At 39.2% G+C, this 18,620-nt stretch overlaps 1 protein-coding gene across 1 annotated transcript; it reads right to left on the minus strand.

Annotated features, from left to right (window-relative positions):
- Positions 1 to 2,895: 2,895 nt before the first annotated feature.
- Positions 2,896 to 16,403, minus strand: LOC116633669 (cell surface glycoprotein CD200 receptor 2-like). Its single transcript, XM_032406245.1, has 6 exons — positions 16,337 to 16,403; positions 13,056 to 13,115; positions 8,388 to 8,705; positions 8,025 to 8,270; positions 3,038 to 3,161; positions 2,896 to 2,914 (listed from the first exon to the last, which is right to left on the minus strand). Exons 1-6 carry the CDS (start codon positions 16,401 to 16,403, stop codon positions 2,896 to 2,898), a joined length of 834 nt encoding a protein of 277 aa, XP_032262136.1.
- Positions 16,404 to 18,620: the final 2,217 nt, after the last annotated feature.

An 18,620-nucleotide genomic window follows, 5' to 3' on the forward strand; every position in this document is an offset into this window, starting at 1 on the left:
TCTCTCACATAAAAGAATCTTATGGTAGGTATTCTAGGGTTAGTATGACAACTCCATGGTCATTAGGACCCGGGATCCTTCTGTCTTTCTTTTCCATCATATTAGTGTGTGACTTCCATCCTCAATGCTATCCATGGCCCAAGTTGACTGCTGGACCTCTAGTCATTATACCAGTGTTGTAGTCCAGGAGATAAGGAGGAAAAGCAAAAGAGGATCTCTTCTTTCTCTTTAAAGAGATATCCTAAAAATATCACACAAGATATATGCTTACACCTTATTTGCGAAAATTTTAATGGTTAGTCATATTCAGTTGCAAGGGAAACTGAGAAATGTCTTTTAGTTAAATGTGTCTCCATACAAAATAAAATTGGAATCATGTCTTTAAGCACTGTATCAGAGATCTAATACCACAATAATGCTGTGTAACAATCACAAAACCTCTGTAGCAACAATTGCTTAAATGACTAGGATCATCCGAGGGTCAGCTAGGCAGCTCTTCTGACCTTGATTGAGCTTCTCCCTTGTCTAAGAGATGACTAACTGTTGCATTATCTAGGCTGGCCTCAACAGTGAGGTGGCAAATGGAACTAGGATGACCCAGCTCTGCTTTACATGTTTCTCAACCTCCAGCAGACTAGCCCAGGCATGTTCTCATGGACTAGCAGCAGAAACACACAGGACTTCTTGAGATGTAAGCTCAGAACTGGTACACTGCCATTTCTGCCTCATTTGATTGGCTAAAGCAAATTACATGAGTTCGAGAAACATGCACTTGCTTTATGTTTCCAACTCAAAAATCACTAACAAATTACACGGATTGAGGAAGGGAGAAAGATCTGGAGTCATGAATACAATCTACCACACAGAGAAAGGGGAAGATGAGCATTGGCTCAGGCAACTAGCAATCAGTGCCTCATTGTTTTTGAGTCTGTGATTGAACTATGGTACTAGACTTTTTTCCATTCTGTGCCCTGTTTTAAACATGAGGGAGTTATAATTTTAAAAAAAAGAGAGAGAGAAAAGAGCTAATATAAGTTATATATGAAATTATTTACTAGTTGATTTCTTGGCTCATGTTCAGTTACTAATGAAATAGGTATTAATCTTAGCACTTGTCCTATTCTTTACTGTAGGCAGAAACTAGTTATCTGTACCCAAACCCTGACTCTACTTTGCTGAGGCAGCTACACTACATTCTCCAACTTCCATAAAAGTGTGGCCATGTGACAAATACTAGCCAATAGAACATGAACAGATGTCATTACTTCTCCAGACCTGGTTCATAAAAACCTCCTACATAAAATCCCTCATTCTCTCTGTCTCTTTCCCATTCACCAGCTGAATGGAGAATACTCTGAGAAGGGCAGAGCTAGAGGATAAAACGCTACCTTAGAGCAGAACCACTCCTGTTCCCTGACCTAGATCCACCAACCTGCCCTGGGATATGATGTGAGCAAGAATTAAACTTTTGTTGTATGAATGCACTGAGATTGGGAGGTTGTTTGTTTCAACAATTAGACTAACCTACCTATATATTATCTTCCAGATAGTAGTCTGCATTCATTTTCTCCCTTTGAGCTTTGCTAAAAATAAAAGTAATAGCTTGAGGGGCACCTGGGTGGCTCAGAAGGTTAAGCGTCTGCGTTTGGCTCAGGTCATGATCCCAGGGTCCTGGGATCGAGCCCCACATCGGGCTCCCTGCTCAGCGGGGAGCCTGCTTCTCCCCCTCCCTCTGCTTCTCCCCCTGCTCATGTTCTCTCTCTCTCTCTCTGTATCTCTGTGTCTCGAATGAATAATAAAAAGAAAAGTAATAGCTTGAATCACCTGCCACCTTACACAAGAAATTTTTCCTTTAAATAAAAGGATACTTTTTACTATAGGATTACCATATGTACCAATGACAATAGGGTTCCAGTTTACAGTGGCCCTAGAAGATGTTGGGGTTTCACCAAGAACTCTTACTCTTACCACCATTAATCCATTCCAACCTGGAGTACAGATGAGAGAGAATTGAGACAGTGGAGCTCTAAAAGTTGAGGGGACATTCAGCACCAATGACTCTAAGAGCTCCTCATTTGGGATCACATTATAATTTCTTTGAAAATAAAGGTACTGCTAAAAATGACTCCTTGCCATTTATTCAATGACCAGGCCAAACATGCACTAATTGCTAGCAAGCAAGAAAGGGACAGGAGGTTGGCTACAGATCAACTGGAAGGCAGTGTTTGTAGTAGCTTCTGACATTGCAACATTATTTATCATCTTAAAAGGGCAGAGGAAACAAGAAGCACTATCCAAAGAACCCAAAGGGGTGTAGAAAAACTGCAAAGCCTTGTAATTTGCCATCTGCTGAGTCATCTTCCTCTTTAGGCTAAGAAGCAGGGCTATTTCTTGTTTGCAAATAAGAACTCAGTAAGGCAAAGGAGAAAGTAGATGACTCATCCCAGGCATTTATAATGGCAGGCAGCAAGCTTTGGCGTGTGTATAAATACACATTTGCTAAGACTTTGAAACAGGATTTGCCAACTATCACAGTGATTCACATAAACCCAAAGGCATCAATTAGTAATAGGAGCAGTTGAGTTAGATGCTGAACCCAAAGGCTGATCTTCATGATGTCTCATCAAATCTAAATTCACTTCCAGATTTTTCAATTTTCATGCTCTATGAAAAAAACATAAAATATATAATTAGTGCAATGAATACAAGCCTTCAGAGGCATAGAAACTAGGGAGTAAACACTTAAGAAGCACCAGTTGAACTTCATTTCCCCCACAGAATTCTTGAAGGGTGGCCCAGGACAGATTATCTCTCAGGAAAGCACTGTAATGAAACAGAAGCTTTTGCCCCAGTGCTGCAGGCATCTCTGCCTGGGCTCCCCGGTGTTAACAAAGCTTATACATCAAAGAAAGGGCTAGGGGAACAAACAATGTGCCAAAAAATGCAACAAGCTATTCCCAGGACATTGTAAACTTAAAGCCTTCTAATGATGTTTTCTTTCTAATGAGTCTATATTTTTTAAGACTTCCTTGCCTACCTGCAATCATTTATTCTCTGGAAGTAGATGAATCCCACGATGACCAGGATAACCAAGAATAGAGAGAATTTCACATAGAGAATGATCAGTAAGGCTGATGCTGGAAATTCCAGAGTTATGACACCTTAAAATACAGGCAACACAGCAGAGATAAAGAGCCATTTCAAGGATTCTTCTAATGAACAAAGTAGGGTCAATTGTTTAAAAGAGACCTTTAAAATATTCTTAAAAGTTCACAGACTATCATAATCAATACACCGTCTAGACTACAATTCAAATGCTGTTAAGATATCCTTTCATGACAGAGTTTAGGAACTGTGTCTGTGTTTTATAAAATGGCAGATTTTCGATATTTTCTAAATGAATAAATGCATAGTAAATGTTGTTAATACTTCCCAATTTTATAAGAAAAAAGGAAATATGCTTTCTAACTTCTTGTGTAAATGTTAGTCTTTTAGGGTATTGTTATTAATATTTTGAGCACTATCTGCTATTTTCCACACAGTGAAGTAATTTTGTCACTGAGTTGCTGTCACCCCTTTAATAGGGTATTTTATGTCTTCTTACTTTCATTTATTCATCTGTAAAATGGCCTCAAGAATTGTTAAAAAGATAAAATGAGACTAAGTAGGACTATCATTCTGAAGTTTATTTCTGCTATGAAAATGGTAACCAAAAGTAAACCTTAAGTACTATTCTGACTCTTGGCTCCAAAAGTCATGTCATCCTGTTAAATAAACTGCTCAAATACTAAACTAGAAGAATGTCAGACAATCTCCTTCCTATGCACTGTCAAGGAAGAAGAAGACATGGTCTCAGCCTGAGCTCAAAAGACTCACAATCCAATTGGAGACATCAGATCCATACAAATGAAAAGATCACTTATGAGAGAGTGAACATTGCTAACTAAGTGAGCATTACAGATTGTAAATCATCTCAGGAATAAGAAAACTGAATCAACTCCAACTGGGAGGTTAGGGTGAAGTGGGACTTGAACTGAGCCTTGCCAATAACAGGATTAAATAGGTTAAGAAAAGAAGGAAGAACTTCCCAAGGGAAAGAAACAATGTGAACAAAAATTAACTTAAATCAAATGTGGTAGAGCATAGAGTCGGGTACATAGAGATGAAGTTTGTGATGATCTGAACCTAATTCTGTAGCTATTTGTGTATGTCAGGCACTGTGTCAGACTCTGGATATAGAAATGAAGAATATGGTTCTTACTCTCAAGGAGTTTACCTCACACTGGGAGTTAGAGAAGTTAGAGTCAGTTACAGGACTATGAAGTACTCAGAGGCATGCATGAGGCGTTACATGAGCACAGAGTAGGAACAGCTAAGCCAAACTGCAGGGTGAAAGAAAATTATCCCAGTTTTTTTATTTTATTTTATTATGTTATGTTAATCACCATACATTACATCATTAGTTTTTTTGATGTAGTGTTCCATGATTCATTGTTTGCATATAACACCCAGTGCTCCATTCAGTACGTGCCCTCTTTAATACCCATCACCAGGCTAACCCATCCCCCCACCCCCTTCCCCTCTAGAACCCTCAGTTTATTTCTCAGAGTCCATAATCTCTCATGGTTCATCTCCCCCTCCGATTTCCCCCCCTTCATTTTTCCCTTCCTGCTATATTCTTCTTCTTCTTCTTCTTTTTTTTTTTTAACATATAATGTATTATTTGTTTCAGAGGTACAGGTCTGTGATTCAACAACCTTACACAATTCACAGCGCTCACCATAGCACATACCCTCCCCAGTGTCTATCACCCAGCCACCCCATCCCTACCCCCCATCACTCCAGCAACCCTAAGTTTGTTTCCTGAGATTAAGAATTCCTCATATCAGTGAGATCATACATGTCTTTCTCTGATTGACTTATTTCACTCAGAAAATTATCCCAGTTTCTAAGCCTTAAAACTTCAATAGGAGGGGTGCCTGGGTGGCTCTTAGTTAAGTAACCAACTCTTAATTTCAGCTCAGGTTCTGATCTCAGGGTCATGAGATCAAGCCCTGCGACAGGCTCTGTGCTCAACAGGGATTCTCTCCCTCCCTCTGCCTTCCCCCCAACCTTACTCCTTCTAGCTCTCTCTCTCAAATAAATAAATAAATCTTTAAAAAAAAAAAAACTTCAATAGGAATTGAGCAAACAGAAGAAGAGAGTATGAGGAAAGAAGTACATTGTAGAGAGGTAGAAATTGCATGTACAGAAGAATAAGAAAGGATAACACTTTTGAGGAGCCCAAAAAGGCCCACATGCATGGGGTACAGGCTGAAGATTAGCAAAACATGAGGCTAAGGAGAGTGGCAGATTAAACGGGTTTAGCTTTCCAAGAGACAAAGAGAAGCCACTGGGGGTATTTAAGTAGGGAGGGGCATGTTTTTCATTTTAGAAAAGTCACTCTGGTAACAGTGTAGGTGATAAATTGGAAGGAGTTACGTTAGGAGCCAGAAGACCTGTTACAAGAATATTGTAATAATTCCAGTGAGAGAGGACCACGTGTTCAACTAACGCAAAGGAAAGAAAAAGGTCTAGATTTAAGAAAAAATTTAAGATAAAATCAACAGAACATAGTGACTGATTTTGAATATGGGAAATAGGAAAGAGTGATATTGTAGGATATCTTCAATTTTCTGGCTTGAGTCATTTATCAAGACAAAATATAAGTATGGAGCTTATGAAGGGGTAGAGAAGAGGAATTCCTTTTTAGGAATATGCAAGTTGAGGTGCCTTTGATTCATTCAAGTGCATGTGAAGCCATTCATTTAGAAATTGGTTCTAACCATGGCATAGCCAAGGAGAGAAATCTGGGCTAAAAATACAGATTTGAGGATCAAGAATTAGGCAGCAGTTGGAGCCATAGGTATGGATGAGATCCTTCAAGGAATAGGGGTAAAGGTGAAAAGAAAATAGAGTCAATGATGGAACTCAGAGAAATGCCTTCCTTCATGGAATGAATAGATGGAAAACTATTGAAGAAGAACTAAGAAGTTTACTGAAGGTTAAGAAGAGAACCAAGTGATTATGGGGGGAAAATAGGTGAGGAGAGGAAAGACCATATCAAATATCACAAAGAAGCTACTTAGTAACTATGAATTAAAGTTTTATATTTTGTTTGGCATTTGAGAGATCTTTAACTTTTCATTAGAACATTTCCTGTGCAGAGAGATGCAAGAGAGTTAAGGAGTAGATGTGAGGTGACATAAAAGAGACGATGTGTATAGACCCCTCTTTTTAAAAAATCTTGGATGAGTGAAAGGCAAGAGCTAAGAGTTTAAAGAAGTCATAGCATCTACTTTTAAATTCAGAAGTAAAAGAGGCATGTTCATATAATCAGCCTTCGGGAAAGGATTGGTGGAATAAAAAAGACTGAAGAAAGGAGAGCAAGGGTAATTACTGAAGCAAAGCCTCTTGGGACATGGGGAAAAACGAGTATAGGGTATAGGCTGAATGTTTGGTCTATGGAAAGGAAAGTCAGGTGGGACTGCAGATAAATGCATATGTCTAGAGACAAGAACTATAAAATAAGAACCTAGAGTTGGTGGGAGATTGATAATGGAAAATAACGACTAGAAGTGAACGGATTAGTACCTACTACAGCACGGATGATGCTTGAAAACATTACCCCAAGTGAAAGAAGCGAGTAACAAAAGGCACATAATATATGGTTCCATTTATGTGAGATGTCCAAAATAGAAAAATCTATACACAGAAAGTAGATTAGTGGTTGTCTAAAGCTGGAGGATTTCTGATAGTAGGATACCTAAAGGGTAGAAGTTTCTTTCTGGAGTGATGAATATATTCTAAAATTGGTTGTGGTGATGGCTGCACAACTCTGAATGTGCCAAAGGCCACTAAGTGGTACACTTTAAATGGGTGAATTGTATGGTATTTAAATTAGGTATCAATAAAGCTGTTGCAAAAAAGGTTAATATGAGAGATGTTATGAAGAATAATTAATAGGATATGATTTTTAATAATATAATGAATGTAATAGTTAATATGTAATAATATAATCAACATAACTAATACTTATTAATATGAAAGCTAACATTTGTTAGTATAGTAAATATAATAGCTAAAATTTATTGAGTACCAACTATGTGATAACCACCATGTTAAGTAAATATATTATTCTTTTAATTATCATGATAACTCTGTGAGGTGGGTTCTATCATCCCCTTAACAAATGAAGAAACCATGAGACATTAACGAAACAAATTTTAGTGATCATTTTGTAATATATACCAATATCAAATCATTATGTTATATACCTAAAACTAATTTACTATTATATGTCAATTACATTTCAATTTTTTAAAAAGCCATGAGACAGAGAAATTAAATATTGTTCCAAGTCACATAGCTGGTAAAGGAGAAGCCATTTTATTCTAAAGACTTTGCTCCTAACCACCAGGTTATACTGCCTGGAATGATATAAAGACATGAACCTTTTCTTTTTTCATCTTTACATGATAGCAACAAACACATAAAAACATTCAATAAATATTTGGCAAATGAATTGATGTATAGGTTTCAGATGACAAGGGAGTGGAGGAAGGAAAACTTGAACAAAAAGAGGTGACTACTACAAGAACTATAAAATTCAAGAAGGGAATAATTATTATTCTTGTCTACTGAATCAGTATTCTTATATTATGTAAAAGTATTGCTATTTTATATGACTATTAATCTCAAAGTAAAAGTCAATAGATACTAAGTTAACAAAATTTTTGTGTCTCCCAAAATACAAGATATTTAGAGAATGTACTGGTAAGAAGTTACTAAATTTATTCCTTCTATTTGATAAAGGAATAGGAATTATTTCCCTAGCATACTAAGGCATTACCCAGTTAAGTTTTAGAGAATATCTTCAAATGAGTAGCATAAACTTCCTGACTTTGTTCTTGGTTACTCATAATCTATGGAAGAAAATGCTAAGCATCAAGTTCATTACTCAAAAAACAAAAACAGGTGATTACCTGGATTCAGCTCTAAGGACAGAGTCTTGTTGCCGGTCACGTGGGAGACAGAGCAGGACACGTTAGACACCTGGCGGTCCTCCCAGTGGCATGTGCTCAGGACGGTCACTGTGCCATGGCCCAACTGTTGTTCCGCAGTGTGACAGTCTCCCCCTGGGGTCCAGGAGATCTGTGCAGCTGGCTTCCCTGCAGCCCTGCACACCAGGGTTCCATTGCTGCCTCGAAACAGGGTCACCTCGGGGGGCACTGCAGAGATGCAGGGGAAAGGCTTCAGGCTTAACACATGGGGTATGGGATAGAGAGAGATTTGGTTCAGTCCCAGATCTGCTTCTCTGACGTACCACAGTATGTCATGCTCCTTACCTAACACTTGGAGGTGATATCCATGACCGAAATTCCCATCAAGTGTGGCCACTTGACACCTGTAATATCCATCATGAGTGGTGGCCACGGGATCAATCTGAAGGGCAGGATTCTGATCGGGTCTGGACTCCCAGGATATTCTCTCGTCGGTACAGTTTTTTTCACTGGTCTCATTGTTATCTCTCCTGTAGGCTCTAATGCAGGAAGGCTTGTCTCTGAGGTTTATTTCCCACCTTATTATCAGCACATTGGTTAAGCCGACAGGAGGGCAAGGGAGCACAGCCTTTGTAGCCACAGGCACAGACAGAGAAGTGTTAGCTGGACACACACACAAGGAGAAAGAAAAGAAAAGCTTGATAAAAAACTTCAGGTGTTAAATTTTCCACAACATACTACATAAAGTAGTACTAGAACACGACTTTGCTGGTGATCCTATCCCAAAATATTAGGCTTACATAAAAAATTAAACATGAACCAAATGTATATAACACATTAAACCTAATCCAAAGATGAAACCATTTGTCTCCTATATTGTGTTATTAGATAAACTATATTTATTATATGTATGAGAAATATTTTAAGGGTCTAAAATTGCTGCAGAAGTTTTGTAAAAAAACAAACAAGAAAACACAATATAAATTAAAGAACAAAGTCATCTAAATCTAATCCTTTTGTCATAGAAACTATTAGATTTATCTTTTTTTTTTTTTTTAAGATTTTATTTATTTATTTGACAGAGAGAGACAGCCAGAGAGGGAACACAAGCAGGGGGAGTGGGAGAGGGAGAAGCAGGCTTCCGCTGAGCAGGGAGCCCGATGCGGGGCTCGATCCCAGGACCCTGAGATCATTACCTGAGCTGAAGGCAGTCGCCCAACCAACTGAGCCACCCAGGCGCCCCAGAAACTATTAGATTTATCTTATAACTGATGCTCCTCAGGACCGAAAGTGGAAAAATTGGCGATGTGGTTTTCTCCTCCTAAGTTTTGATCAGAGAGACTAAATCAGTAATATCAGAATGAAATGTCTATCCCGAAGGGTGCCACTTTGGACAAACATAAATAAAAAGCATAAGATGGCATTCAGGTTGAACAAACTGGACTTTTTAAAGCTATTTTTTTATTTGGAGAATCACAAAGTCAGTAAAACCAACAGATCTTCCTTCCTTCCTACTGAGTCACACATATACTGCCAAACAGTCCCACTATGAACTTTGCTCACAGATTTTATTTCTGTACATCCTACCTAATTATGAGGATTAAATGAAGAAGTTCACTGCTTTTGCCCATCGTTAGTGTAAAAATTAAGCCCTGCAACCTCTGATTTTTCTCCAATATAGAAGCTTCAGCTCTCCCATAAACACTCATAATGCATCCATGACTGGGAGGGCTTTGCTGAGAAAGGATTAGGGGCATCAGGTACCACATACTGTAACCCAGGTGAGCGGCAGGGAGCTCATCACTTTAACGTGAGCAGAACAAGCTGTGGGGGGCTAAGTTGTTGCATTTCACAGCCAAATCAAGATCCCACAACTGCAGGAAGCAAGTGGGGGTGGATTTTAGAGCAGATCTGAGAGGCAGTTAAATCCATGCTCCTTCCACCACTGCAGGTGGCTCCCCACCCTAGGCAACCTGGCCAAGGCTCAGAGGCCAGCAGCAACATAGCTGCTTGGAGAACAGCTAGGGCTGGGTGTGGGTGAGCACACATGTGCCCAAGGGCAGGATGCTGAAGATGAACGCAGAAAGAGAAGAGGCTGGTGAGGACCATGTCTATGAGTGCTCTCTGTTTGCACTTCAGCTTGCGAACAGTCTAAGGCTTTAATATTTTGCTTGATACTTATTCTCAAGATCTGACTCTTCTTTTAAAGGAACCTACGATGTTGAAGAGGTTACTGCCTATGTTCTCCTCTAGGATTTTGATGGTTTCCTGTCTCACGTTGAGGTCTTTCATCCACTTTGAGTTTATCTTTATGTATGGTGTTAGAGAATTGTCGAGTTTCATTCTTCTGCACATGGCTGTCCAATTTTCCCAGCACCATTTATTGAAGAGACTGTCTTTTTTCCATTGCATATTTTCCCCTGCTTTGTCGAAGATTATTTGACCATAGAGTTGAGGGTCCATATCTGGGCTCTCTATTCTGTTCCACTGATCTATGTCTGTTTTTGTGCCAGTACCATGCTGTCTTGGTGGACAGCTTGAATATAGCTTGAAATCAGGCAACGTGATGCCCCCAGCTTTGTTTTTCTTTTTCAACATTTCCTTGGCAATTTGGGGTCTTTTCTGATTCCATACAAATTTTAGGATTGTTACAACACTTTGCAAATGTCATTGGAATTTTGATCTGGATGGTGTTGAAGGTATAGATTGCTCTGGGCAGCATAGACATTTTAACAGTGTTTAGTCTTCCGATCCATGAGCATGGAATGTTTTTCCATCTTTTTGTGTCTTCTTCAATTTCTTTCATGAGTGTTTTATAGTTCCTGGAGTATAGATCCTTTGCCTCTTTGGTTAGGTTTATTCCGAGGTATCTTATGGGTTTGGTGCTATTGTAAATGGAATTGTTTCTCTAATTTCTCTTTCTACAGCTGCGTTGTTAGTGTATAAGAAAGCAACTGATTTCTGTGCATTGATTTTGTATCCTGCCACATTACTGAATTGCTGTATGAGGTCTAGTAATTTGGGGGTGGAGTCTTTTGGGTTTTCCACATAAAGTATCATGTTGTCTGTGAAAAGAGAGAGTTTGACTTCTTCTTTGACAATTTGAATACCTTTTATTTCTTTCTGTTGTCTGATTGCTGTTGCTAGGACTTCTAGTACTATGTTGAATAATAGTGGCGAGAGTGGGCATCCTTGACGTGTTCCTGATCTTAAGGGAAAGGCTCTCAGCTTTTCCCCATTGAGGATGATATTCGCTGTGGGTTTTTCATAGTTGGATTTTATGAACTTGAGGAATGTTCCCTCTATCCCTATACTCTGAAGAGTTTTAATCAGGAAAGGATGTTGTATTTTGTCAAATGCTTTTTCTGCATCAATTGAGAGGACCATATGGTTCTGTCTCCTCTTGTTAATGTGTTCTATCACATTGATTGATTTGTGAATGTTGAACCACTCTGGCATGCCGGGGATAAATCCCACTTGTTCGGGGGGGGGGGGGGGGGGTTTTTTAATTGGGGGTTTTAGAGGGGAGGGGGTGGGGGGATGGGTTAGCCCGGTGGTGGGTATTAAGGAGGGCACCTATTGCATGGAGCACTGGGTGTTATACGAAAATAATGAATCATGGAACATTACGTCAAAAACTAATGATGTACTATATGATGACTAACATAAAATTAGATTAAATTTAAAAAATAAAAAATAAAGGAACCCTCGAGCTGATCAATTAAACATATGCATTTTAACAAGGACACAGACCCCAGAGAAGTAACTCCAAAGATGAGGATCCCAAACACCATGGATAGACTGCTCTTTCACCTTGCTCTGCTCTATGACCCTCCAGCAATCCCCTTTCACCTGGGATGAGACTACTCATGTGAAGGCAGTTATTCACCCTTTCCTAATCCTCTTCTTTCTCTTTTCATATCCCTCCCCCACACTCAGTGGGTTGGTACCTGTCCAACAAATAAAATCTCTACACACCCTCTGATCAGCTATGGTGATTTCACCTCCTGCTTCACACAGAGAGACAGCGGGTAGTTTCTCATATTTGTTCCAGAACCAGCACTGATGTCCCAGCATTGCTGCATCCTGTGTCTATGACTCCCCTCCAGCCTCCTGCAGCCTTCTGCACATAGACAAATCCCTTTTCCTTTCTGTTCTTAGTGCCATACCCTAGTTTAAGACCCCATCACCACACACCTGGATCACTACAGAAGCCTACTACCATCTGTCTCTCTCTCAAAACTCTCCTCTCCTCAGCTCATACCTTACCTTGCAGCCAGGTACATGATTCTGTAACCCAGGGGTGACCCTCTCCACTCTGACACCCCTCAGAGATCTCTCACTGCCTGAAGACAACACTTACATGTCTTTGTACTGGCTTTGAAAGCCCTCTTTTTCACATTGACTCACCTTGGCAACCTTATCATCCCTGTGTCGCCCCAACACTTCAGAAAGGAAACAGCAAGCACAAGTGCCTATCTAGGTCTTCCCTCAATGGTTCTTGGAGTCTGGGATGCCTACACAGCACCCTCTGTCTATGAAAACGCTCTTCTTCCTTCAAGAGCTAATTCACATGCTGCATCCTCCTTGAAGCCTTCTCAGAGCCTTGGTGCTCTCTCTCCCTCCACTACATCCCCGGCACACCTGATGTGAGGGCTTATCTCCTCTCTTTTATAGGGCATCTGTGCTTATTTCTGGGCTCCCCCACAAAACTGAACCCCCTTAGGGCGCTTTGGCAGTCTAACTCACCTTGCTCATCTCTGTGCTCCCCACAAAGCCTGGCACAGTGCCTGATAGAGAGAGCTCCATAATCTTCCCATGGAATTGAACTGCTTTGGGGGAGGAGGACCAGGGTCATTCAGGGTCCCCCACACCACAGCATTCAGATCACCATACTCTTCAACTGGGCTCAAGGCTGGCCCCCTGACCAGACCATCAACTATGTTTCTAAGGAAGTTCCACACTTCCTCCCTTTAGTTCTGGCCTCTAGAAAAAAATTAAAAATCATATTACCTTCCACAGGAGGTGTGAGTCTGCTCTGCTTTCCTTCCACAGATGAACTATATGGTGAAGCTAGAAAATATTCAGACAAAAGTAAAAGAAATCAATTTTAGGTGCCTAAAAGGAGTGCAAGCCACTGTGTATTCACAAATCTTACAGACACCATGATAGAAAATCAGTTAACTGTAACTAAATTCCATTAAAAGCTTTGCAAAGCAGAAATTAGAAGTTTTTCCATCATTAAATGAAAAAAACATGTTAACACTTGAAGGTTACATTATAATTTCTTAATCAAGATTTCCCATTTATGAAACACCTTGCTGTAATTGACAACAATTTTGTCCAAGGTAACCCTGCTTCCACCCCTTTCCTAGCCACAGTGGATTGGTCCATCATGGGTACCTCACATGAGCTGGTCTGAGTAGTGCTTTCTCCAGATGCTACCCTCAGGATTAAAGTTGTTTAATCCAGTGGTGGCCTCACCCAGCTGCACAAATGATTTACTTTCAGGAGAATTTGGAACGAAATTGAGAAGTATATTTCATCCCACTTTTCCCCCATTTTTCCTACTGTGACTGCTAATTTTATATGTCAACTTGGCTTGGACATCATTCCCAGGTATTCAGTTAAATATTATTGTAGATGTTTCTGACATTCTGATATTTTTTAGAAAAGATTAACATTTAAATGAGTAGACTTTCAGTAAAGTAAATTACCCTCCATATGTGGATGGGCCTTTTCAAATCAGTTGAAGTCCTTGATTGAAAAAGAGTGACCTGCTGGGAAAGTGAGTTCTATAGCAGACTGCCTTCAGACTCAAACTGCTACTCTTCCTTGGGTCTCTAGGGCTGGCCCACCCTGCAGATTCTGGACTTGCCAAGCCTCTGCAATCATGTGAGCCAATTCTTTAAATCTCTCTCTCTCTCTCTCCCCCACTCCCTTCCTCCACCCTACTATCTCTCTGTGATTCTGTTACTCTGAGGAACGCTGACTAATGCACCCATCTTGGAAAGAATGAAGCAGAGCAAAGAGAGATAGAATGATACTCCTCACCTAGTTCAAGTTTCTAACACCATAGTTCCTGAGACACACATGCATTTCTTCCCTTGGGTTCTACAGAGTTTCTGACAAAGTAATCCTAATTTACTTCAAATATGGGTTCTGAAAAAAATTCTGTATTCAAGTAATTCTTGTAAAAATGACATTCTTTTTAAATTACGATTTATTCTGTGGAATATTCTCTGTGTGCTTGAGAAGAATGTATTCTGCTGTTGTTGGAAGGAATGTTCTGTACATGTCTATTTGGCCATTTGGTCTACAGTTTGTTCAAGTGCACTGTTTCCTTATTGATTTTATGTCAGAATACTCTATCCATTTTTCAATGTGGGGTATTAAGTTCCCTACAACTGCTGTAATTTTTTCTATTTCTCCTTCAGTTCTGTTAATATCTGCTCTACATATTTAGGTGCTCTGATGTTGGATGCATAAATATTTGCAAGTGTTATATCCTCTTGATGAATTGACTCCTTTACCATTAGATAGTGACATTCTTTGTCTTTAGTTAAAGAGTTTTACTTTAAGTCTATTTTCTCTAAGTATAGCTATCCCTACTTTTTTTGGTTTTCATTGACATAGAACACCTTTTTCCATCCCTTAACTTTCAACCTACATGTATCCTTAAAGGTTAAGTCAGTCTCCAGTAGATAGCATATTGTTGAATCTTATCACTTCATCCATTCAGACACTATGTACCTTTTGATTGGAGAGTTTAGTTCATTTATATTAGGATAACTAATAAGGATGTACTTACTATTGCCATTTTGTTGTCATTTTGTTCATTGTTTTCTGACTATTTTGAAGTTCCTTTCTTCCTGTCTTGCTGTTCCTTTGTGATTTGGTCATTTTTTGTAGTGATATGCTTTGATTCCTTTTTCTATATTTTTTGTGTATTTATCAGATGTTTTTCTTTGTGGTTACTAGGAAGCTTACATAAAACACTTTATAGTTATTTTAAGCTGATTACAACTTAGTGCATTACATACAATACTCAATACTCATACTTTTACATCTCCTCCCCCATTTTACGTTATTGATGTCACAATTTACACATTTTGGTTTGTTTATTCACTAACAGATTATTATAGGTATACTTATTTTTCATATTTTTCTTTTTAGCATTTGTTCTAGAGTTAAAAGTGATTTACACAACACCATTACAGTATTAGGCTGTTCTGTGTATTTAATTATATATTTGCCTTTACCAGTATGTTTTATTTTTCATATGTCTTCATGTCGATGATTAGCATTCTGTCATTAAATTTGAAGAGCTCCCTTTAGAATTTCTTGTAAGCAGGTCTAGTACTGACAGATTTTATCAGCTTCTGTTTTTTTTTTAAGGAAAGTGATTATCTCACCTTTATTTCTGGGTTGTCAAGTAGAGTATTCTTCCATGGCAGGCTTTTTCTTTCAGCACTTTGAATATATCATCCCCCTCTTCTGGTCTGCAAGGTCTCTGCTGAGAAATCTGCTAGTTTTATGGGGCTCCCTTATATGTGATGAGTCACCTTTCCCCTGCTGCTTTCAAAAGTCTCTCTTTTCCATTTGGTTATAATGTGTCTCAGTGACGATTTCTTTATAGTCAGTCGAGTTATTTGAGCTTCTGGATTTTGACGTTCATTCCCCACACCCACTGCCCCCAAAGTTTTAGGAAGTTGTCTCTCACAATTACTTTAAATTAGCTTTCTGCTTCTTTCTTTTTTATGTCCATCTGGGGCTCCCATAATGCCTATATTATTTTGTTTGTTGGTGTATCATAAGACCCATAGACGTTCATCACTCACTCATTTTTTTGTTCTTGCTTTTTATCCCTGACTAGATGATTTCAAATTATGTCTATGTGTTCACTAATTCTTTCTTCCACTTGAAGCTCTCTGTTGAATTTTTCAGTGCAGTCATTACATTATTCAGCCCCAGAATTTGTGTTTGTTTCTTTTCATGACTTCTATCTTTTCTTGAAACTTCCTTTTGTTTACGTATTGTTTTCCAGATTTTATTTAATTATCTATCTTTTTTTGCTCACTGAATTTCCTTACATAGACTATTTTTTATTTCTTTGTCAGGCATGCAGATCTCCATTTCTTTGAGATCAGCCACGGGAGCTTTATTTTGTTCCTTTGGTGGTGTCATGTTTCCTTGATTTTTTTTTGAAATTTTGCATTGCTATTGCCTTCACATTTGTAGAAGCTGCCACTTTCCCCAGTCTTTACTGACTGGCTTCAGAAAAAGATCTTTACCTGGCAGCCCAGTTAGAGATTCTGGGAGGTGTTTCAGACCTTTCCTAAAGATGCATTCCTTCTCCATACTCCTGACTCCTTCTTGGGGTGGAAGTCTTAAGATTGTGTGTCTTCTCTCAAACCTACAAACCAGACAGAATTCTGAAAGTCTGTCATTTATTTACACTAGGGAAGTGCCCTGAAGTTTTCAGGGCTGTGTGCCATCTCCCAATTCAGCAGAATAAAGTTACTGCTGTTACCCATGCACTCTATCTAAGGAGGTCCACACCATCTGTGGTATAGTGGTGCTGGTCACAGAGAGGATGATACAATTCAGTAGTACCAAGACAAAGTGAAAGCACTTAACAATCACAGGCAAAGTAGATAATCATAAACATTAGCAAGGCCAGAATGGCAAACAAGAGACTCTGATCTGATGGATTTTGGCAAAAGCTAAGTAAGCCTTAGTGTTCTTAGAGGTAAGATAAAAGAGCAGCCAAAGAGGGTGTGGTTATATATAACTAAATCAAGGATAAATGAGTATCTTAGTCAGTTTTGTCAGCTGCAACAAAAACGCTGTAGAGTGGCTTAGATAACAAACATTTTTTTTCTTACAGTTCTAGTGGCCGAGAAGTCTAATATCAAAGCACCAGCAGATATGGTGTCCAGTGAAAGCCCACTTCCTGGCTTGTAGACAGCTGCCTTTTCACTGTATTCTCACATGCGAGAGCCAGAGAGAGAGAGAGAAAGAGAAAGCAAGCTCTCTTGGGTGTCCTCTTATAAGGGTACTAATCCAAGAGCTCCACCCTCATGACAAAATTCCTCCCAAAGCCTCATCTCCATCTCCAAATACCAACACCTTGGAGATTAGGCTCCAACATATGAATTTTGGAGGACACATTCAGTCCATAGCAGTGAGTAAAGACTCAGGTTAGTTGCCATAATGGAAAATGATGATCCTTCACCAGGTTACTATACTCAAACCAGTTCTCAGACTCAAAACCACATAATTATGAGTTCATATTCCAAAATTACAAAACACAGGGGAAAAAATGCAATCACAAAATGAGATAATACACTTTTTATTGGCTGCTCTCCTTTATTCCTTAACAGAAGAATAAGATTCAGAATTCAGAATTTGGAATTACTGAATGTAGGGTATGAAATAAATGTATTGAGAATGTTTAAAAAAATAAAGCAGAATTTTTTTAAAAAAGAAGAAATACACGCTATGCCCACCTGCCCTGGCTCAAAAAAACTATGCAGATTAGGAGAACACAACAGAGTTCAATTTACTCATTGATTCTCTACTTACCCAACCCAGAAAATGATAGAGAACAACACAAATGTACATGAAAGGAGAAAGGCAATAGAATTTCAGAAAGTACTTTATGACATCTTCTTCCAATATAAGATGGTTTCATCTCCATTAAAAATCTCTTATTAGGGGTGCCTGGGTGGTTCAGTCATTAAGTGTTTGCCTTCAGCTCAGGTCATGATCCCAGGGTCCTGGGATCGAGCCCCGCATCGGGCTCCCTGCTCGGTGGGGGGCCTGCTCCTCCCTCTCCCACTCCCCCTGCTGTGTTCCCTCTCTCGCTGTCTCTCTTTCAGTCTCTCTGTCAAATAAATAAATAAAATCTTTTTTAAAAAATCTATTGTTTGTTGTAGCCACCTTCATGAATTATCTGAGCTAGATCTTCTGGATAACTTGCTGCACCTTCTACATCAGCACCTGCTCCTTCATCTGGCATGTCTATGTTTTTGAGATGGCTTCTTGCCTTAAACCTCTTCTAGCTTCCACTTTTCTTTTGCAACTTCCTCATCTCTCTTAACCTCCACTGAATTGAAGAGAGTAAGGCCTTGCTCTGGATTAGGCTTTGGTTTAAGAGAATGTTGTGGCTGGTTTGATATTCTATCAGATCACTCAAGCTTTCTCCATATTAGCAATAAAGCTGTTTCACTTTCTTATCATTAGTGTGTTCATTAGAGTAGCACTTCTAATTTTCTTCAAGAATTTTTCCTTCACATTCACAGCTTGGCTACTGCTCGGCACAAGAGGAGTAGCTTTTGATCTATGTCAGCTTTCAACGTGCCTTCCTCACTAAGCTTAATCTTTTCTAACTTCTAATTTAAAGTGAGAAATATGTTACTCTTCCTTCTACATGAATATTTAGACGTCATCATGAGATTATTAATTGGCCTAATTTCAATATTGTTGTGTCTCAGGGAAGAAACAGGCTTGAGGAGAAGGAGAGAGACATGGGGGGACGGCCAGAGCTAGAACACACACACATAGGTGTCACTT

This window comes from Phoca vitulina, unplaced genomic scaffold, assembly GCF_004348235.1.
Source record: "Phoca vitulina isolate PV1807 unplaced genomic scaffold, GSC_HSeal_1.0 scaffold8, whole genome shotgun sequence".
Classification (NCBI taxonomy): domain Eukaryota; kingdom Metazoa; phylum Chordata; class Mammalia; order Carnivora; family Phocidae; genus Phoca; species Phoca vitulina.

Coding starts and splice junctions, on each gene's coding strand:
- LOC116633669 (XM_032406245.1), bottom strand. CDS start 16,403: ATGGAGAAGGAATGCATCTTTAGGAAAGGTCTGAAACACCTCCCAGAA. Junction 8,706..13,055: donor ACTCACACCTCCTGTGGAAG/GTAATATGATTT, acceptor GTGTGTGTCCAG/CTAACACTTCTCTGTCTGTG. Junction 8,271..8,387: donor ATATCACCTCCAAGTGTTAG/GTAAGGAGCATG, acceptor GCATCTCTGCAG/TGCCCCCCGAGGTGACCCTG.